Source organism: Anser anser, assembly GCF_964211835.1.
Source record: "Anser anser genome assembly, chromosome: 16".
Taxonomy (NCBI): domain Eukaryota; kingdom Metazoa; phylum Chordata; class Aves; order Anseriformes; family Anatidae; genus Anser; species Anser anser.
The window spans coordinates 8,946,726-8,968,502 of NC_139737.1; the positions used below are offsets into that span (position 1 = coordinate 8,946,726).

At 57.6% G+C, this 21,777-nt stretch overlaps 1 protein-coding gene across 1 annotated transcript in view; it reads left to right on the forward strand.

Moving 5' to 3' along the window:
- The first annotated feature begins 1,733 nt into the window (after window positions 1-1,733).
- Window positions 1,734-21,777, forward strand: part of B4GALT5 (beta-1,4-galactosyltransferase 5) — a 32,789-nt gene continuing 12,745 nt past the window's right edge. The window contains exon 1 of the mRNA XM_083802072.1: window positions 1,734-2,017. Coding sequence (XP_083658198.1) covers window positions 1,891-2,017 — 127 coding nt within the window. The 5' untranslated portion in view covers window positions 1,734-1,890. The remainder of the gene's footprint in view (window positions 2,018-21,777) is intronic.

A 21,777-nucleotide genomic window follows, 5' to 3' on the forward strand; every position in this document is an offset into this window, starting at 1 on the left:
CACATGGGAACCGTTCTCTTTATTTGCCTTTGCTGCACGGAGGCTGGGAGGGAGGCTGATCCTTCCCTGGGTTACGGTGATACACAGCCTCACCTGCAGTACCCTTTATTCCAGCATCCGTCCCCAAACTGGCCTGGGGGCCTGCTCGAGCCATGAAGTCACAGTCAGGCTGGAAAGTCAGAAGTTTGGATTAAGCAATGCCTCGCTTCCTGCCAGGGAGAGGCTAACAACCAGGGTGCGGAGGCAGTCAGGGGCACAGCGGGCATGTCCTGGCAGCGGCGGCTCTCCCCATCTCCCACCCCCAGCCCATCATTCTTGAGGAGCCTGCCCTGGATGGAGGCAGCCTGGCCCACACCCCACTGCCCTCCCTTGGAGCCCAGCCTTGGCCTTTTTGGCTTTACCCATGGGTGAAATGAGAAATTACCTCTCTGTCTGTTGCCCCGGCCCCAGCGTGAGCTGCACGGCTCCTGCAGTCACAAACAAGGCCAGAAATGCAGCACTGCCCGAGCTGCAATGTGGGCTGCGCTGGGCCCTGGCAGCTCCTTCTGCTGCCCCCCCCCCCGATGGGGACGGAAGCTCTTCTTCCCCAGTTTTTCATTTTCAGGCATCTCCGTGTCTCCTTCCAACTCCTCCCACACACAGCGGAGGAACTGCCCACAAACATGTGCAAAACTACTTAATTACTCTCGAGCCGGCTGCGCTGCCGCTCGCTGCGGGTGCTGATCGCCGCACTGACCACGCCGACTTCGCCCCCTCTTCTCCTCTGCCCATCTGCGCCCATCACCTGCCCGGGCTGCAGGCTCTGGAGGCACCGCATCCTGTGGTGGTGTGCGCATGGCGCCTGGGGTGGTGGCAAACACACCCCTGTGGGTGGCGGGCTGGGGGGTTCAGCCCTTGCTTGCCCGCCGCTGGATGTCCTGGGTTTCATTGCCGGGCATTGTAGGGCCATTGCTGGGTGTCCCAGGGCCACGGCCGGATGTCTGAGGCCATTGCTGTGTGTCCTGAGGCCACTGGTGGATGGTCTGGGACCATACTTGGGTGTTCCAAGGCCACCTCTTGTGTCCTGGGGACATCACTGGGTGTCCCAGGACCACGCCTGGGTGTCCTGGGGCCATCACCGAGTGTTCCAGGACCATACCTGGGGGTCCTGGGGACATCAATGGGTGCCCTAGGCCCATACCAGGGTGTCACCGGTTGCCTCAGGACCATCACCAGATGTACCAAGGCCACCTCTGGTGTCCTGGGGCCATCACTGGGTGTCCCAGAACCGTACCTGGGTGTCCTAAGGCCATCACTGAGTGTCCCAAGGCCACCTCTGGTGTGCCAGGACCATCACCGGGTGCCCTAGGACCATACCCGGGTGTCTTGGTGCCATCAGCGGGTGTCCTGGGGCCACCACCGAGTGTCTCGGCACCATCACTGGGTATCCTGGGGCCACCACCGCGTGCCCCAGGACCATACCCGGGTGTCCTGGGGCCACCACCGGCCGTCCTGGGGCCACCACCGGCCGTCCTGGGGCCATCACCCCGTCCCCCAGCACCACACCCCCGCACCCCAGCACCCCCCCCCCGCTCCCCCTAACCCCCCCCCGCCGCCTCTCCCCCCCATCCGCTCCCCTGCCCTGCCCTCCCCGCGCCCCCCGCGGCTGCGGGAGGAGCCCGGCTCGGCTCGGCGGGGGCGGGAGCGAGCAGCCGGGGCCGCCCCGCACCGCCCCGCCCCGGCTCATTCACGCGGCGGCGGCGGCGGCGGCTCGGAGCGGCCCCGGCTGCACGCTCCCGCCGGGCCTCGGCGCATGCGAGCGGGCCCGGGGCGGCGGGGCGGTGCCGGTGGCGGTGGCGGTGCCGGTACCGGGGCCGGTGGCGGTGCGGCAGGGCTGCGGCGACGTCGGCCATGCGGTGGCCCCGCGGCCCCCGCGGCGCCTGGCGGCTGCTGCCCCGGCGCTCGCTGCTGGCCGCGCTTTTCCTTTTCTCGCTCTCCTCCTCCTTCCTCTACTTCGTCTATGTGGCGCCGGGCATCGGTAAGCGGCGGGCCGCGGGCACGGCGCCGCTCCGAGGGGAAACGCTGAGTAATGGGGCGGGGGGGGGGGGGGCGCAGCATCGTCGGGGGGACGGAGAGGGGAGCGGGGGGGGGGGGGGGCGCGGTGCTGCCCGGCCGCTGCGCTGGGTGCTGGAGGTGGGGCGGGGGAAGGGGGGGAAAAAGGGGGGAAAAAAAAAGCGGATTTGGGGTAGGGGGGTGTCGGGGGGTGCCCCCCGGGTGTGTGCGTGGGAGCGGGGTCTTGCTGCTGGCCGTGGGGCCGCCTGTGGGTGCCGAGCCGTGCTATACCGAGCCGTGCTACGCCGAGCCGTGCTATACCGAGCTGAGCCGTGCTATGCCGAGCCGTGCTATGCCGAGCCGTGCTATGCCGAGCCGTGCTATGTCGAGCCGTGCTATGCCGAGCCGTGCTATGCCGAGCCGAGCCGTGCTACACCGAGCCGTGCCTCCCCGCGGGCCCGCGAAGCACAGCCCCGGCTCTGCCGGCCGCCGGAGTTTGTTTTTGAAGAAGCGGAGTGTTGGCTGAGTGTTTGTGGTCTGAACTCTCCCTGGCGGAAATCCTACTCCTTTTTTTTTTTTTTTTTTGGTAAAGTAGAAAGATGAGAAGTGCGTATTTTAGAAGGAGGGAGTGTTCGGTGGTGTTGGTCCTTACGGCGTGCTTTGAGGGTGGCCGTGCGCCCAAATGGCCAGCGCCTTGGGCGCCCAGTGCTCCTGGGACCGAGCACCCATCTCCCAGAGCGGCAGGCAGGCTTGTGGCCCGGGAAACAACTGTTGTCTTCACTCTGTGTATCGCGTTTCTGCGAGAAGCCAAGGCTCACAGTCAGCTTGGCCTTCAACCTAGCTATAGTACCCATTCTTTTGAAAGGATTGTGGTTTTGGTTTTTCAATAAAACCGAAAATCTCGCCAATGATAGTTTCTCCTTGAAATGTCATTGGTATCACTCGTGCTATCCCGAGCTCAGACATCCCAGGGAGACCCAAGCGTGCTCCTCGAAGTGACTTCTGCAGGTTTTTGTTTACAGATCCCATCCCGTCGCTGCCTCTGGGCTTTGGGAGCCTTGTGCGGGGCAAAGCAGGATGCTGCTGGTGTGCAAAGCCCTGCACGTGGGGGCACGCTTCCTGGGGACAGCCTGTGTGAGGTCCTGGGTGCCTGTGCCCTGCCTGGCTGGGTGGCCCAGGGCTTTGCTGTCCCCACGGGCTGACCGCTGAGCCCTGGCCACTGTCCTGCGTGTTGGCCTTGGGGTGGCCAAGAACTCCTCAGCATCCGTCTGAGGACAGCTTTGTACCAGCTCTGCTGGCAGCGGCTTTGTCAGATGCGTCCCGTGGCCCTGTGCAGGGCAGGCATGGGGAACGTCCCTTCAGAGAGCAGCGGTGCAGGGGTGAGCTGCTTTGGAAATAAACGGCTGGTTTCCTGCTGGGGAAATGGCACTGTTCAGCTGCTGGGCCCCTGGCAGAGCGTGGCTGCTGGTGGGGGCACGGCTTCGGGCCGGGGCAAGGAGCAGCTCCGTGGTGTGCTCCCGGCCTGCTGCGAGGGCTGTGGCTGGGCTTCCGAGAGGGAATTGCTGTACAGCTTCAGGGGGAAGCTTTTCTTGCAGGGATAGTTTTGCTCTTCCTCTAGAGTTGCGCTACGTTGTCTCATGTGCTTTGCACTGCTGTGGGTGGCCAACGGTCACGCCGGTATCGGAGGTGCTGCAAGATACAAATCCCCATGTAAAAGCAGCTCGTTGCCCAGGCCTTTTGTCCGTGTGGACCACAGGTAGCACATCCACGTCCCAGCCCCTGCTCTCCTATCTGAGGTGCTGGAAGAGGAAGCAAAGGCGTGAAGATGGTCCCTGTCCCCACACGCCTGTGGATGTTAGTGATGTTCTGACTCATCTCCCCATCAGGTGACAGAAGATCTGGTTCCTGTTTTTTTTTTTTTTTTTTTCCTTTTCCACCATTTTCAGCCAAAAATGTTCCGTCATGAAAACCCAGCCCAGTATTCCCGTGGCGGCTGGGCTCATCATCCCGGCACTTGGAAGCAGTTTGTTTTTAGGCCAAAGAGGTAAGGAGAAAGTTGGAAGAAAAGTGAGTTTTCCTGGTAGGATGTGAGCAATGCTGCAGCCCTCGCTAAACTGAGCAAACGGTGTGTGAAGGGGAAATGCTTGACATGGTGTGAGGCCTCAGCCCCAAAACCATCCTTCGCAGGGCTTGCTGGCGAAGAGACTGAAGAGCGACTTGTGGCTCTCGGCTAAAATGCAGGTGGAAGAGTGATTAATCCTATCCCTTGGTCACGCCTCAATTAAAAGAAAAAAAAAATCAAATAAACGGGACCTGAAGTTGAGGAAGCTGTGTGTGTGACTTTGAACCAGCCTTAAAAGGCTTTAATCTGTTCGATGTTTAATACTGATGAAAACGTGCTGCTACAGCAAACCTTGGTCTGCGGAGGGGCAGGGTGACCCGTGTCCCTTTGGTGGGTAAAGACAGCCTGCCCGAGGTGGCTGGGGGCCACCATGAGGACCTGTGGCCACAGATGCTGCGCGGGGCACCCCTGTGGCGGGGTGTGCCATCGCTTTGGCAGAAGGCAGCGCCCTGGCTGTGCCCTGTCCCCGGTGCCTGGTGCAGGCCCTGGATGGGGAGCGGGCGCCGATTTGAGGGAAAATGCTGTGGAGCTGCTGAGGCTTGTTGTGTTCGAGCAGTTGTGTCCCAGTGCCAGGAGGAAATTGGGACAGTTGCGCTTCTGGGTGCTGTCTCAGCATATTGGCGTGGAGCTGGTGCTTGACAGCTCCCTTGATGGGCTGGGAAGGCAAGAAGAAGGCTCCTGGTGCCCCTCAGGGAGAGCAGAGCCTGGCCCAGGTGCTGGGGACCGCTCAGGGTCACCTCCCCTCACCAAGCCCTACACAGTGCTGTCCTGTACTCCAGGCCAGGTGACAACGGCCTGCCCTCCATCTGCTCGGACTGTGCTGCTCGTGATGGAAATGTGAGGAAGAATTTTGTGTTTAGTGCCAGCAAGGATGCAGGTGGGAGAGCTCAGCCCGCGTGGGCAGCAGCCATGCCTGGCACCTACAGGGAGCCCAGGGCCTTTGGGACTTCTGTTTGTGTTGTCCCTGGGGTGACCCCTTGCTTATGTTCTTAAACAACACTTCACCTACAAAACTGATATCTTCTTAGGGCCTCAAGTTCTTACAGAGCAATCTGACAATCAGCCAGCATCTCTTCCTTTGCAGCACTCTACTAAAATGCGTGGCCTCCTCCAAACTGCACAATAACAACTCGTGTCCTCGGGCCTGGGCTTGCAAATCCACCTCAGAGAGCAGATCGTCAGGCGCCGAGCTGCTCGCGCGGATGCAGCAGGGTTCCCTTTTACTCCACGCTGTTCCCCAGTGTCTGCTGGCTTTTGTTCCTGGTGCGGATGGGGTTATTATGTGGGTCTGTCTCATCACTGCCATTGTGCGCTCCGTGAGGCGGCCGATTGTTCCGCTCCGTGCTGAGCTGCATGGCGAGAGCCTGGCAGGGCCGTTAAAGATGCAGCGGCCGAGGAGCTGCTGGCACACCTGTGCCTGTGTCCCATTGCCCCTGAGCTCAATGAAAGTGGGTGCTGAGCTGTGCTCGTGGGAGCAGGCTCCTGGTGCTGCTGCCTCTGGCCCGTCTGATGTGGAAGTCTGGTGAGCTGTGGCCACGCTCTACGGGGCTCGGAGTCCAACAGGCCGCTTGGTTTGTTTTTTTTTACGAGACAGAACTGAAAGCCTGTCCAGTCTCCTTGCTCACATTGAGGCTTTTATCGCCCAGAGGTGCTGGGGGCCCGCAGCTGTCCCCAGAGGTGCCACAGGGATCAGCCTGCCCAGAAAACTCTGCCCCATGCCCGGGCAGGACCCGGAGGCCATGGGGTGAGTGAGCTGCCTCACAGGCATCGCACCTCCAGAAACTGCTGCTGGTTGATTGCCTATGGGAAGCCTGTGCTTCCTGAATATACCGAGAGGGCTGCTGGTGCTTCAAGGGGCTGCGGTGAGAATCCCTGGCCGTCATGCCTTTGCACATCGTGGGGGCTCATGTGGCTTTCCTGAAGGTGTCTTTCCTTGCTGGCTTCATGCTTTTATAACAGGGATCAGGAAACCATGGAAATTCCATCTTGCATCTGGAAGTAGTAATATTTTTACAAGTTGCTTGCGCTGCATGCTGCAGTTTCACCTTGATAACTCTCGCTTCACCAGCAGAAACTTCTCAAACCGTGGCCTTGGTCCTCTCCATGGGCTGTTACCAGGTCCCTGGAAGGAGGAAGGTCCAAGGCCTCCCCTGGTGCTCAGGTGCCTGCTTCTGTTTTTTTTTTTTCCTTCAGATGTTGGAGCCTGTTTTTTCTATACTTTTAAGGTTAGGTCTGTACAGGAGTCTTTCTTGTCTGAATCTGATGTGGGAAAATAACACAGAGAATTTAAATTATTGGGTGAAAGATTGTTACCTGTGTGAGAGAGCTGTAGTTCACTTGAGCTTTACTTCCTCAAAACTTATCAGAAATTGCTTCAGACCTGTTGTAGAGGGCACGAGTCAGCAGCATTAGGCCCGGATTAAATCTGTGACGCAAGGGCTTGATTTATGATCGGTCAAAACACTTTGAAACACCATTCCTTCACGTTGTGTTTCGGTGGCCAGCCGGGCGATACTATGGAGACCAAAGGCACGGTGTTTTTGTATGTCTCACCTACTGCTTTGATCCCTTGTAGAAATACCACACTGCCGTGTGTGAACGATCCAAATCGGCTATTCAGTGCATCCTCCTGGCAAACTGCAATACAGGGTAGCTCCAGGTGTGGACAGGGTGAATATTTTGATGCCACCAGCTTCTCCGAGCTATGGAGGAGCGTGGTGCTGGGCCCAGCCGTGGAGCTGCCCTCGGCAGGGAGAAGAGACAGCAGGTGGGCCCCCAGGGCTGGGCGGCTGGCTCTGAGGGGACAGCCCTGCCCAGGGCTGGGACATCTGTGGCAGTGACGCCAAGAGGTGACATGGGGACGGAGAGCTGCTCGTTTCGACCGCTATGCATTTTTCATGGGGATGCCAGCAGAAGGAGCCGTGGTCAGGCCCGATGGCTGGCGGAGGAAGAAGCAGGAGGGGTTTTGTTTCTCATCACTCTTGGGTTTCGCCTGCAGCTCCAGCCAGGAGGCAGGGCCCTGTGGGTGCCGGTGGCTGGGGCTTGGTGTGGTGGCAACTGTGGGACCGGGCCCCGCTCAGGTGAGGACAGGGCGCAGCTCTGCAGGCGGTGAGGTTTGTGCTGTGGCAGCTCTGTCTGTCACCTCCTAGGCCTTCCTTCTGCTGTGTGGTGGCCTACCGCAAACTCACCGGCAGTGCTGCCCTCGCTTACCTTCCTTTCCAACCCTAAAAAGTCTGTGCTGCAGAATTGTACAGCGCAAAGTAGTAACGATGCATTTCTTGGGGTGTTCCTCCGAGCTTTTCACAGGCGTCAGACACGACAATGACTGAGGGCAGTGATAAATGCTGCTTGATACCGGGTCTTGAACTCAGTGTTTCCTGCCTTCAGCGTGAAGGAAGCTGGCAGCAGCGTGGGGAAATAGCCCCTGCTTCTGTCATGGTCAGGACAGAGCTTTTTGAAACGCACGTGCGACCAGAAGGCTACCGCAGCTCAGGGCTCACAGGTCAAGGCTGGGAATTGCAGGGTTTCTCAGGGGGCAGGTGAATTACTGGCTTTTCTTTGCTGTTAAGCACCCGTGACAGTGGTCCGTGTTGTCTGTCAGGCACTTCTGGTTTGGGTTATTTTGCTGGTGGCTCGTTTGGTGTTGCAAGCGCAGGGAGCATGTGAGTAGTTCACGTTTCAGCGGTCTGTCTCCGTGAGCATGACTCCTGAAAGCCACAAAGCCTTCCAGGTTCATTCCTGCAAATTAATTGCATCAAAACTTCAGCAATATGCAACAGACCAAACCTTACAGCAAAAACATCAGTGCCGCCAGCCCAGGTCTCCAGGAAACGTGATCTTTGTAGGCTTGGGAAACCGTGGATGGCCGTGGCTTCAGCAGGCCGCTAGTCTCCTCAGGGAGCTGCTGGTGGCGATGAGGGCTGCGGCCCTGCTGCTTTGTTCCCTGAGCCGATGGTTTGTGATGGTTTGCCTCCTCTCTGGCTGGGCTCATTAATTGCATTAACTCGGGCAACGTCTGCTCCGTCGGGGTGATGAACCCCCCGGGGACAGCTGCAGGGACCAGAGCCGAGGAGCGCGGGGAGCTGTGTGTGTCCCACTTGCCCCTGGTTGAATGCTCTCGGTGTTGGCTCATCTTAATGCGTGGAGTCTTTACGTGCTTAATTACACTGAAACTTCTGGGCAGCCTCGCAGGGGTGGATACCATGACCCAAGGCTGGGGGGAATAGGTCTGCAGAACCCCTGCTATGGCAGCACTGGGAATCCAGAAGGAAAACTCTGTAGAGTGAGGAATTCTTCCCCTCACCAGCTTTGTTTTTAAAGCAGCAATGTTACCATAAAACATGTTTACTTTGACAAAACCTTTGCTGGGTTATTTTAGTGAAGTTTATTTCCACGCTAGCTTTTCCTTCTTGTTTGCATTTGGGTTGTTCTGACTGTTTTTCTCTGGCAGCACGGCGAGCATCAGTGCATTAGTATGGTTAGTATGTATTTTAAGGCTTTTTCGCACCTGTTCCTAAAAAAAATAAATAAATCTTTGAGCTCTGTTTGCAGATGTGTTTTATGGAGGACATTAAATCGTGGCCGTTAAATCTTAGCACTTCTAAAAATGTCAGGGCTCTTAGTATCACTTCAGAGCCGCTATTATTTTGAAAGGAAAGGTAGACCAAAAATCTGGAGGGTGATGTAAGTGCCCGGCAGGAGAATGTCTCTCTCCAGCCATCCTAATCTGCTGCCTGGCCCGGTCCCAGGGGCAGCACAAGGACAGCACATGCAGCCGCGGCCTGGCTGGGAAGCGGCCTTGTGGGCGCAGGCACGGCGCGCGGCGTGGCGGGGAGAGAAACACTGCCCTGTGTTCACTCACAGAAGGAATTTTCTAGGGCTTTCTGGTTTTGTTTAAACCTATAGTGAATGAGCGAGCTGCGGCAGGCGGGCTGGGGAGTCGGGTTGTGTTTTGTAGTGACTGCGGGCATTTTGTATGAAGTCAATGCTGTGGCGCACCTGACGCGGTGCTCCGGTTTTCCAAGGCATATAAATAGTACCGCAGCTGCGTGAGAGCCTGGGCTTGAGCCCCAACATGGAAACCCCAGGTGCACAGGGAGATCAGTGGCTGCTTTGAGTGGATTTCAGGTGGAAGCATGTGTCCGAGCAGGGATATGGCCGCACGGTGCCGAACCCCTGCTCGGTGAGGCCGGTGAGCTCCCCGTGCCAGTGCTGCGTGCCGGGCTGTGCCCGCAGTGTTGTCCTCTCCCTCTGCCTTTCTGGTCCGAGATGTAACGATTGGGAAGTATTTCTGCATGGAGGGTGTCTCTGTGCATTTGAAAATGAGAGAAAGTAAACAGTTTTGAGGGAGAAAAATCCTTTGCTCAGCTGTTGGGCTGTGGTGCGTGAGGTGTTAGTCAGCCAGGGCTTGTTTACGTGCCAAGGAATTTCATGGCAAACTACCTGATTGGTTTTACTTGCATGCTATCCCCATACGAATGATCAGAAGGACCTCTCAAATCGTGGTGCTGTACTACCCACCTCCTTTGCTTTACAGAGGCTGAGCACCAAGCTGCACCAAAATTATAAATAACGCTGATGTGCTGCCACAGTGCTCCTGGTAAGGGATCGGTGGGTTGGCTGCAAACAGGGCAGGCGGCTCGCAGAGGTCTGTGCTGGGACGTCTGAGCTGGGAGAGCACACGCTGCTACCGTACAGTGCCTCCTTCCAGCAGTGGAGGCTTTTACATGAGGATTTTGGATGGGAAGTGATGAAGACAGCCACACGGATGCTAAATGTTGGCAAGGTATCTCTGGCCTCTTAAAAAAAAAAATGAAATAAATAAATCCATGAAGCGTGCAGAATAAAACAGGAAATGAAATACTGCAGTGCAGCAGGTAGGCGAGCTCCGACTGATGATTTTTCCTTGCCTCCCAGTGGGAGCAGGGGAGCGTTTCGGTGCCACTCCTGCGCTCTGCGCCCTTGGTGGCGCTGGGGCAGCGCCGGGCACGAGCCGCACGGTGCAACACAGGGTGTAGGGGCTGGTGGGCTCGTCGGCAGACAGCTGATTGATGCACAGCCCGCAGGGAGATAAAATGGCTAAATGGCTGCATGCCAGGGCAGGAAAACCCTAAACCAAAGCGTCGGCTAGCGTGGGCCGTGCCCGAGACTTGCTGTGTTTGCTGTACTTCAGCTGGGACTGCAGCAACCTATCTTGGGGGGGGATCGTTCACATCGGGTTCCTCTCTGCAAATGCACGTCCCGATAGAGCTGGGGGGATGAGGGGGAGGCAGCCCCTGCCCCAGCAGCACGTGTAGGCAGCAGCAGCCACTGGCCTGACCGCAGCCCACTTTTAGGGTAGTGTGAAGTGCTCTGACACACGCAGCTCCGTCTCTTATTCTGCAGTCATATTTTTTCCCCTCAGTGTTTTTCCAACTCATGTCTTGCTGCCAGCATCCATATTAATAATGCATGACTTTTTTTTTTTTATGGTGCTTCCTTCCCGGCGTCCCTTTCAGCTGCTGAGTCAGAGAAGATTGTTATAGCAGCAGCCTCTGAAGCAGTGAAATGCCCCTGCAATGCTCAACTGCTGTCATTTATCATGCACGGTTACTCTGTGGGCAGCCCTTTCCCTTTCCTGACTCTGGTTGAGGATACAGATGCCAAAAGGATGATTTCTGTTGCACCAGCTGGTGACTGGCGAGCCCTGTGCACTTGGGAGCAGATTTTTTCTGCTGAGCCTTTCTTTGTAGTATTTGATTAAAGGAAATATCTCCTATATTTGCTGCTTTTTCTGTTTTAGAAATCCTGTGAAGTTTTTTTCCCAGCCTGCCTGAGAACGTGCTTTGGGATTGTGCCTAAAACTGTGGTTTTCTTTTTTCTTTTTCTTTCCCCCACCTCAAAAATTCTTAAGCCTATTTTCTTCTCCTCCTCGCATTCCCCCAAGACCTGTGCCTGGGCTTTTTAAGGTAACAGAGATGACAGCAGCCCCACAATGTGCTAGCAGGGGTGAATTAACCAGCAGCCCGTCGGTGGCCACTGGAGCCTGCTGGCTGCTGCAGGGGGCTCAGGAGCTGCTAATGCAGCCAGCAGCGGGGATTTGCAGGGTTTGGCCCCGGTGCAGCCTCTTCCCTGCTGCATGCCCCGTGTGTCCTATGCCCCTGCGTGGGACCCCGGAGAGAAACAGCAGCAGTACCGCTTCTCACGGCATTGGTCTTCTGAAGGCTCGAATAAGCGTGCTACATTTGTGGGAGCAGATCTCCCCTAACCCACATCCTAGCATGACAGTTTTGCCCTGCGGTGGCTGTGGTCAGGGTCGGTGACTTCTCCTGCCGGGCAGTGCTGGGGTTTCGAGACTTTGCTGGCAGCCCAGTGAGCTGCGAGGTGCCCTCCAGCAGGACTGGTACAGACTCCTTTCAGAGACGCATTTCCCCCGTTACAGGGGGAAGCTTTGCAAAAGGAGCCTGTGAATTTCTGAGCCTCGAATCCATCCGGAGGTGCTGGAGCAGCAGGGACGGGTGCCGTGCCTCCACCGCTCCTGTACGCTGTGCTTGCCCAGCAGTGGAACGAAACGCCACCCGCCACTGGAGAGACGAGCCACTGGCTTCTCGGCTAACAAGATTTAGGTGGATTATACTACGTAGTTAATCAAGGGCTAAGCTCATTGCTGTATTTGAAATGGATCAAAGCCCTTGAACGTGCCAGTCTGGAGAGCAGCTCTTGAGCAAGAACGTCACTCCGGTGTGGGTCGGGCAGAAGGGCGCTCTGCTTCAGAGCCTGGTGGCTCCGCAGGCACGCTTCGGGAGCAGGGCTGGTCAAATGCAGAACCAGACAGGAGGAGTTCTCGGTGATGGGGCTGTTGGGGCACGTAGATGATGCTGTAGTTCAGCATCCCGGAGAACTTTCTCCCTCAAAGTCTTCGTTCTCTCACTGTCAGTTTGAAAGTGTTTCCCCATACACGAAGCTGCGTGCCTGCAGGTACGGAAGGTGCCCTGGCTGTCGGGCTGCCACCTTCTACAACAGCAGCTGATGTTTGTGAGCTTTCCACGTTTCTGCAGCAGATAAGGTTCTCCAGGGCTCTCACAGGAAGCCTCACCAAACCCACGTGCTATGAGCTGCGGACACCGCTGGCTGAGAGCATTGGAGCCCACAAGAGTTGCTGCTTGTCACCAGAGCTGTCTCCCCCTGTCCCGCTGCCCCGCAGAGGCGCCGTGTGGGACGTGACGCTAGCACCCAGCCTGTCGTGCAGCGTTTATTCCTGTGCACGCTCAGGAGTGCAGAAAGATTGCTATGAGCAGGTATAGAGGCATGTTTAAAGTGATTTTTCATCCTCAGCTGGGAGCTCTTGTGCTTGCCAGGGTCTCCCTGAAGCAGCAGGGGAGGGTGCACATGTCCCTTCCTGGCAGGGTTAACTTTTGCTGTTGTCACAAGAGGCACGTCAGTGCTGCCTCGTGCCTGTATGTGCCACCAGCGTGCTGCGAGCACACCCTTCACCGTGGGGAGAGCTGTCCCGGCTTAGTTGAGCAAGCTATTCAGAATGCACCAGCTATTCAGATCACCTTCCCTCTTATTTTTTTTAAAAAAAGCTATTCTGGTAACCTCCTTTCCCCTCGCTGATGGTGTGCAGAAGGGAGCAGCTGTGGGCACGGGGCTGCCCAGCTCTGTGCGTGTGGCTATCGGCACAGCCTGAGAGATGGAAAACGGCCAGTGCAGAGGTAAACCTCCGCTGGGCTGGAGGAAGAAGATAAAACTCAATTCTGCTTTGAGGTGAACCGACCTGCGCAATTATAACGTGGCAGCAGGTGCCTGCGCTCCCCGCTGCCTCGCTTTTCCTGCGGCCTGTTGCAGGTCCTCCTGCCCTATCTTGCGTCTGTAACTCCGGGCAAACGCTGGTCAGGCACCTTTTGGTGTTTCCAGCCCTCAGCAGGCTTGCTGGCTGGCAAGTCAGCCCAACAGCACCTGCTTTCCGGTTTCTTGCGTTGCGTCGAATGGTTTTCAGCGTTTTTAGCCTCCAGCACGGGGTGTCTGCTGACACCTGGCCCTGCTGGGCAGCCCCGGGGTGGCTCCGTCACAGCACCGAGCTCGGCGGGGCTGCAGAGGGAGCGCACGATGAACGAGTGTGCCGGGGAGGCTGCCCCTGCTTTCACCTGGTTAAAAAAAGCCAAAATGCTAGTTGGCGTGGTCATGGGCTTCTTTACTGTTGTGCTAGAGCAAGCTGATAGCGAGGCACGGCTTCCTCGAGCGGTGCTGACACCAAACCTCCAGCTGCTACCTCCTGCCCTGTGCTGGGAGCTGTGGCACCGGGGGCCCTTGTGTCCCCAGGGGGCTGCTGAGGGCACTGGGGGCTCCTGGAGGCACTGGGGCTCCCGCTGCTCACCTGAGAGAGGCTCCGTGGGTGCTCGTGGCCTGCAGTGGGGGCACCGCGTCCCCACCTGGCTTGGCAGCAGGCTGAAAAAACCCCAAGCAAATTGCAGGAGGAGGAGGAGGAGGATGATGAAGGGAAACGTGGTATTTGTAGGGCTGTGGTTGCAAAGTGCTGGCAAGGGCTTGTGTGCATGGAGGAAGGGGTGAGAGGAGGAGGATTGTGTTTAGCTGTAATACATTGGAGGAGCGATCTTGACCTGGACAAATCGGGTAAGTTGAGTGGATAAGTCAGTGTAATCTAAAATCTCGTTATCTGCCACGGAGGGAAGGGCTGGTGCCTCGGCCAGGAGGAGGACAAGGAAGAAGAGGAGGGGTGCCACAGCACTGCGGGTAGGCGCGTGCCTGGTGCGTGGCAGGGTCCCACGGGTCACCTTCCCGTGCCGTGCCGCAGGCTGAAGCCTTTGACCGCAGCACTGCTGGCAGTGCTGAGGAGCGGGAGCAGGATGTGAGCAGGGGTGCGCACCGCAGGCTGCCGTTTCTGACCCCAAATCCCCATGGGCTGCAGGATCTCTCCCTGCCTCCGCTCAGCACTGCGGCACTCATGGGGCTTGGCTTTGCAGGAGGCCCCAGCTCCCTGAGGGGTGACCCCAGTGCCACGGGGGCAGAGCACGGAGCCCGCACCGGCGCTGCCAGCCCTCGTGCAGCTGCCTCGGTTATAATCTGCTCCGGGCATCGAACGTGGGGATGTGCCCACCTGTTATAAATTAATTTCCCTGCTCGTCTGCCAAGTGCCTTTTCCGTACCCAGAGCTGCTTGTGCAATAGGCAGGATGATGCAGCAGGGTGTGCAGCCGGCCGCAGGGGCCGTGCCTGCACGGGAGGGCTGCTCGCCCCTCCGAGTGCCGCCTGCCCTCCCCGGTGTGTTTGTCTTTTCCAGGGAAGCATCTGACTCCTGACTTGTTTGCCAAGCTTGCATTCTGGGTGCAGTCAGTCTGGAACTAATTTTTTTTTTTTTTTTGCTGCTCTGTTTCTCATATCAGCTAACGAGCGTTCAGATCCCTGGGTAAACAGACAAGTCGCTCGCTGAAACGCCTGCTGCGTACAGCATCCTAAAGAAGCCTCTGTGGGGCGAGAGGCAGTTTGTGCCACCCCCAGCGTGCACCTTCGGGTGCGTGTACTTCCCCGGGGCTGCGGGGCAGGGGTGATGTGCGGAGCTGTAACCTGCTAGTCCCTGGTGACTGAGGACAGTCCCTGCCAATTTAGCAGCCACCAGGCGATGAGGAGCAGCCACGGGGCAGGGCTGCATCGCCGGGCTGCCCGGAGCTGACGTGCAGCCTGTGCCCTGGGCTGGATTTGTTTCCTGTTGGTGTAAAACAGCAACCCTGGCAGGTTGGGAGCCTGGCAGCTGTGAGCTCCCCGGCCCTTGCAGGCTGGGATTTTGCAGGTGGGTGATGTTCCCATTGCCTCCTTGCTAGATCCTGAACTGGGGCCCTCTTATCCCTCGCTGAGCTTACTCATTGCACAGCCTCGCTGCTGCTTATCTGGGATTAATGCGTAACTTAATTACAGAGCGTTACTCACAACCCGGGGAGCACGGTGCCTGTGGTGACGGGTGGGACAGAGCTGGATTGTGAAGCCAGGGCGCTTTATTCCCACCCTCACTGCGAGAAGGGCTGGGGCTTCCTTGGGACGCCGCCAGCGTGGCCGGGCAGCGTTGGTGCTGGCGAGCGCCTGCTGTTCCCAGGAGGGAGGCTCCAGCCAGCGTGGGAGAGCAGCAGCACGGTGCGGAGCTTCGGGCACGATCGGGGGGCAGCCCACGAGCAGGCTGCTTACCCTGGCACGTCCGGCAGGCGTCTGTCACGGGGCGAGGGCACGGAGGTTGTCCTTCTTTCCCACCTGCTCGGGACACCCCAAACCAGCTCTCTTTGCCCTGCTACCTGCTTCTCTGCTGACTCCCAGGAAGGCATCGCGCAGGCTGTGGTGTGACATCAGGTGTTCGATAAGTTAATAGAGAGCAGGATGAATGATCTGCAGTGAGGTCATTCTCTGGTAATGGAATCGGTTAATTTATTTACAGCAGCTGGATTAGCACTTTGCTTGCCAGGTGGAAGAAAACAATTTCAAACACGTTAGGTATTCCAAGGCTACGTCGTCCACGATAAGTTAATAAGTGTCTTAGGACATCGGTGTTCTTACAAAATCACGGGGGTAGCGGACTGGATGCCAGAGCCTCAAAGTTGCATCCTCTTTCTGACAGCTTTTTTTGTCCTACAGAAGTGCAGCAGCTGTACTCACTGTGTTGGTGCTGTGGTCTTTAATTATCGTAGACAAGAACAACTCGGAAATCTCGCTGCGGAGGCCAAGCTGCTGCGTCTCCTGATGGTGCTGAACTGTGGAAGGAGCCTTCTTGGCTGGGAGCTCTAAGTGTTGCCTTCTTAAATCTCGGATGGCAATAAGCCCACGTGATTCCAGAATCTCAGTCTAGGGAATTTTTTAGGAGTTGGGAGGACTGGCGGGCACACCGGGCTGATGTGTGGTGTGGGGGTGTGACAGTGCTCCTTCCCCGTGCGCTGAAACTGCTCTTCTCCTTTTATCTGGCCTTGACAAAGAAGCCACAAAGGGGATGTCTTGGGGTATTGCTGCAAATGGATCTTGTTAGCTGCAGCCTGCGCAGTGAGAATCACGCTTACTGCAGAGCCCCTCGTGCACTTCCCAGGCTGGAGCAGTTGCACGACCCTCTTTGCACTAGCGGGTGCCGGCACTGCAGTTCGTGCTGCTTCAGGGCCTGGGCTTTTTCAGCCCCAGCATGGAGCCAAAACCCCCTCAGCCACATCAGAAACGAGCCTGGGGCTTCTCTGGGCGGGACGTTGCTGCGCTGAGGAAAGCGGCAGCGGAGCAGGGTACGGCGTGGCGCAGGATGAGCGCCTGGCCCCGCTCTGCACCTGCGGCAGGGCGCTCCGTGTGTGCGGGGAGCATCCCTCCGGCCCCTCTGGGGGCGCGCTGACGGCAAGGAATGGCTCCCATGGGGCATGGGCATCACGGGCAAGCGAGGCAGGGAGCAAAGCTCCCCCTGCACAAGGCTTTTTTTGGAGGCAAAAACCCTGTAAATAAGAGCCGGACCATTCTTTAGCCATAAATGGCAGTGTGAGGCGTGCCCCGGGTCTTGCAGAACTGAAGGAAGGATGAATGCGGTGCTGGGCGCTACAACCACACATCCTGCACTTGTGTTTAAGTGTGACAGCTGGGAGGCGGTTTGGTTTCATGCGTGGTAACTCACGTAGTCCTGCCTGGCTGAAGAAGCTAAGTGGTGACCAGAAACAAAATTTTGGCCCCCTATTTGGAACAACTCCGTTGCAACAAACGTGAGGCTGGGCGTGTGACGGCCCTTTTTGTTCGGCCGTGCTGAGTTTGTGAAACGCAGTTGGAAAATCAGGTCTTGGTTTGTGTCCTTTGGAATATCCTAACCAACTGTCAGATTGTCCTTTAGTTCATAGAAGTCGAGATGCTAGAACTTCAGTGGCGATTGTACCGCGTGGACTGAGTTGCTAAATCTGTGGCTCCGTTAAATTGTTTTTATCTTGACACTTGGATAATCCCCAGTGGGTGTAGGTAATCTCCTAATTTGGCAGATTAACAACTGAGTGATTTCAAAATTTACCTATGTAAGTGGTGCGTGGTTATACAGAAACTGCAAATCCAAGCCCAGCCTGCCTTTGTGACCTGGCTGTGCGCTAGGTGGCTGAAGGACAGCGTAGATTAGAGCTCTCCGTTTAATGCATTTCCTGGGAAGAAGCACCACAAACGGAGCCTTCTCCCTGCCTGTCTTAAAGCTTCTTGCTCGATGTGTGTGATGCCCTGACCAGGGATTTCCTCCCTCCTGCAGCTGCATCGATTCCCGTGGCCAGGAAGCAAAGGAGGAGAGGGCTGCTCTGCCTCCCCTGGCTCGCCCAGGTTCGCTTGATTTGTGTCGGTTTTCTCACTGAAGCTCTCCCTCCGTTTCCTCATCCTGATCCTACACGAGCATCGGGATTCCTGCCGCTTGGAGCTGGTGCCCGGGACGCAGGAATTCCCACCGCTTTGTCTCCCGAGGGGCCGAGGCACAAACGCCGAGCTGTCCGTGTTTGCTGTCCGGGGCCGGCAGCGGCGTGCGAGCGCTGCCAGCTGAAGAGGGCAGCAACCATTTCATTCTGCTTGCTGAAGGGCCTTTTATTGTGCGCTTAACTGCGCGGTGCCCACGAGAGCAGGCTGAGCGCTGTGCTTTTGTGCTCTGCGTGCCCAGAAATCTGCTGGCAGCCCTCGCTCTCCCACTCCTTGGCAGCGGCTGTGCTGAGCCTGGCGGGGAGGGCGGCCCGGCCGCGAAGGGGCACGGATGGCGACCAAACAGGAGATGCAGCCCCGTGCAGTTGCATCTCCCGAGCTGCGGTTAAAGGAGGAGAGCCCCGATCTCACTAGGAAGGGTAATATTTAGCTCGGGCGAGCGCTTGCCGTGCTCTACGTGCTGGCCCATGCACGTCACTGCGCCCGGCCGGGCGCTGGGTGCTCGGTGGTGGGCACGGAGCTCACCCAGGTGGGCGCTGCGGGGCTGGGGGTGCTCGGGGTTCCCCTGGGCTTCCGAATTGTTGCAAGTGGCTGGGGCGCTCCTCTCGCTGCCCGTCCTGACGTCAGTGCAGGGGGGTTCGGAGGAAGTTGCACAACCCCCCAGCCCGGGCAGCGGTGGGATTGCTGAGATGGGCGCTGATAGCGGCTCTCTTCACATCACGATAAAGAACTCAGGAACTACTCGGGTAACCAGATTTCCACCCCGCCCCCTGCTGAAACCTTCCCAGCTTCTTTTTTTTTTCCTTCCCCATTTCAGATGCAGATTCCCAACAGTCAGGACTTGGTCGAACATCACTGCAGTCTCTGATCCTCCCCCCTTGCCGGGTGCGCGTGCGGGCTGAGTTTGGGAGCGGGTGCTTGGTAATTACCAGCTCAGTGCTGCGGCACTGCTAATTCTTAGGCCACTTAACGTATCAAATTATTCCTTCCTGTGCTATTTATAGGCAAAGGGCTAAGTAACAGTGTTGGCATTAATATTAAATTCTCTAAACCTAATTGTAACCTCTTCTTTAATTGTTCTGGCACTCTGTACAGCAGGGGAATACGGTGCCGCTGAACGCGTGAGGCTAATGGAGGCAGAGGTCTCCTGGCATACCGGCGGTGGGACGCTGCGCTGCTGCGCTCCCTCATCACCTTGCTTACACGTTCAGGCTGTCGCACTGTCTATATTTTCCTCGGAGGGTTAGTGCAGGGTGAGGGTGAGTAAAACCCTTTGTGCTGCTAATGCTGACTTGGTGCTGGGGATCTGCTGGAAGAGCCCCGCAAAAGGCTTGGTGCGGAGGTGCTGCGCATTGAGGGCCAGCACCGCTCTCACCGGTGCTGCCCCACACGTCTCCAGCGTGCAAACATCCCGCAAGCTGAACGCTTCGTGCTCTCTCCGAGCGCCTCATGAAGCTGCGTGTTGGTTTAGGATTTATTGGTTTGTTATTCCAACGCCTGCTCCCGGGGCAGGGCAGGGGCTCGGGCCAGCCACACGCTGTGCCCCAGCACCGCTTTGGTGTGTCGGGAGGAAAAGGCCATGCTTAAACCCCGAGCAGCCCCTATGTGCTTCTGCATCCAGACAGATGGCCTGGGAAAGCCCTGAATGGGACAGAAAGCCCTAAATCTCCGCGCAGAGGAAGACGCGGTCCTTCCTCCGGAAAGCCTGGCCGCTGTGCGGGGCGCTGATAACGCTGGCAGGGCAGGGCTGCTGCCACCCACCTGGCCTCTGTTCCCGGCCCCAGCCGCGTGGCGGGACACCCCGCTGTCCCCCGTGCTGGGGACCGTCCTTCTGCGTCCTGCTGGGGTCGTGAGCAGGATGCGGCGGGTCTGAGCCCCTCCGGTGTCGGCAGCCGGCGTGAATCGTGCTCAGAGCTCTCCCAAACAATCTCCCAAAGTGGAAATCGCTCTGCTGCCTCTTCTCGTACATATCATGGCCGTGAAATTAATTTTCCATGAGAGAGTCAGCTGTTTCTTAATTAGAAGTGCTCTGAAAATACCAGCTGAGAAATGATTACAGGAAGCTTTCAGTGCTCATTTATGTAATTGGACTTCGCCTCCCCAATTCAAGCTGCTGCCCGTGCCCAGGCTTTGGTGAGTGCTGGCGTCCCCCCACCTTGCTCGTGGGGGTGCTGGGGTGCGGATGTGAAGGTGCACAGCTCGGGGTGCTGCGGGGAGCCCCGCTGCTGCTGGTGGGCAGCCGCAGGCTTGGCGCTGCGCTTACAGAGCCATAGCACGGCTCCCACGTGCTTAAATCCCAGCAGGGCTGACTTGTCCCTTAAACCAAAGGGAATAATCTTACCGCGGTCATCTGGGCGGACAGGTCTTTAAATTTTGCTCGTTTTCCGTGTGGATAATGAGGGTCTGCTGGAAATTCCTCCAAAAAGAGGCATTTCCCCCTGCTGACAGAGGCTAAAATCCCTCTCCTGTCCTTGTGCCGCCGCTCGGCTGCCGTAGCGGGGCTGTTATCGCTCCACGGATGTGCTCTCAAGTGCCTTGTGGTCAGACAGAGGAAAGGCAGAAGGCTAATGTAATTTTCTAGACCATCCTACGTGATTAGATTAGCCCTATCTCGCAACACGGAGAATTGCTTTCTGGCTGAACCCCAGCTCAGCCGGCGTGAGCTGCACGTGCGCGGCGCTGCTCCGAGCCGGGGCCGTGTCCCGGCGCCCCGTGTCACAGCCAGCGCTGGTGGCAGCACCGCCACGCCACCGTCGTGGCCCTGACCTCTGGGGGCAGCTGGGTTGTGCTTCATGCAATTACAGGCCGGCCCCTCTGCTCATCAAAAGCCCAGGAAATTGAGGAGCGAGCTGGGTCTGGCCCAGCCCGTGCAGGCTGAGGCCCAGCCCTGGCAGCTGCACGGAGCTGGGTTAAGCACTGGGCAGATAAAGGGAGTGAAATGTTTTAAATAACGCGTTTTAAATCTAATTTCCTGGGACACTAGGGATGTGTGATGGCGCTGGGTCACGGCAGGGGAGCACAACGTTGGCTGGGGCAGCACGGACACAGGGGTCTGTGCTTGGTGGCATGGCACTGCCGCAGCCAGGTACCCTGCGACCCTTTTAGTAAAGGGGTTAATGTGGGAAAAGGCACTGCCGCCCAAAACAAAGCTGCTCTTGTTTTTGCTCGAGCTCCCCTGGGGATGGTAACGGCTGTGACAGTCTGTTAAGGATTCCCACTGCAATTTCATCAAAGTGGAAATGAGCAAGTCATGTCATGCGCCTCTTGCGAGGCTGTGCTTCATCTGCCCTGTTGGAGGACGGGGAAACAAACGTCGCATTCAGCGCGCTGGACAGACCTCCCTGTTCCTGAAATTAAGCAGGGATTGGATGCTGATTTCTGTCTCTTTCATTCTTTCATGCTTCACCAAACCTGATTCCGCTTTACCCAGCGAGTAGAAGGCATAATGAAGTAGAAAGCTAAATTACTTGTTCGGCATCAGCAAGTCGTGCCTCGCCGCTGACTCGAAGCCCGGGCGAGCTGGGCACTGGGAGCCTGCTGGGGCCCCTGCTCGCCCTTATCGCAGCCCGGTCCTGGTAAACATCTCCAGCGGTTCTGGCTCCCCTCTGGCTGCTCTGTGCAAACGAGAGGAGCTGTGCCCTGTCCCACGATTCGCCTTTTGGGCGGTTGGGAAGGGCAGCGGGCAGACTTTAATCCTGGCTGCTTTACGATGGGCGAGGTGAGGCTGTGCCCTGCCTGTCCTTGCTCTGCTCTGCTCTGGGGCATGCAGCTCCTGCCTCGTGCTGGGCCGTGCTGCCTCCTGGTAGAGCCTCCTGATGCTTCACCGCATCTTTGCGTGGATGGTGTCCGTCTGTGAGGGCAAGGTGCTGCAAACGTGTCCTTAGGAGCCATGTGCCCTGCAGGGTTTAGGTGCAGCTTTGGCCAAGGCAGCTCCTGCTCGCTGCTGTGCCGGCATAACCCAGTGTTCAGGCAGAGGCTGGGCTGGGGAAGGTGCCCCGACGAAGTCTGGGGCCAGTTCCTCCTTTTGGGTGCCTTGGCACTTGCATTGCTCTTGTGACATCCGTCCCTGGCAGGGGAGGGACTAGAAATGAGCATTCAACGTTGCTTTTGCAGCAGTTTAGCTGCTAAGCCCCTGCTGCAGGCGGTGAGGCCGTGCGCCTTGGGGCAGGCGGGGGGCAGGCAGCACGGCTGCTGGCTCCGGAGCTTAGGTGCCCTTCCAAATATTTACTTACCTGTGTGGAAAAA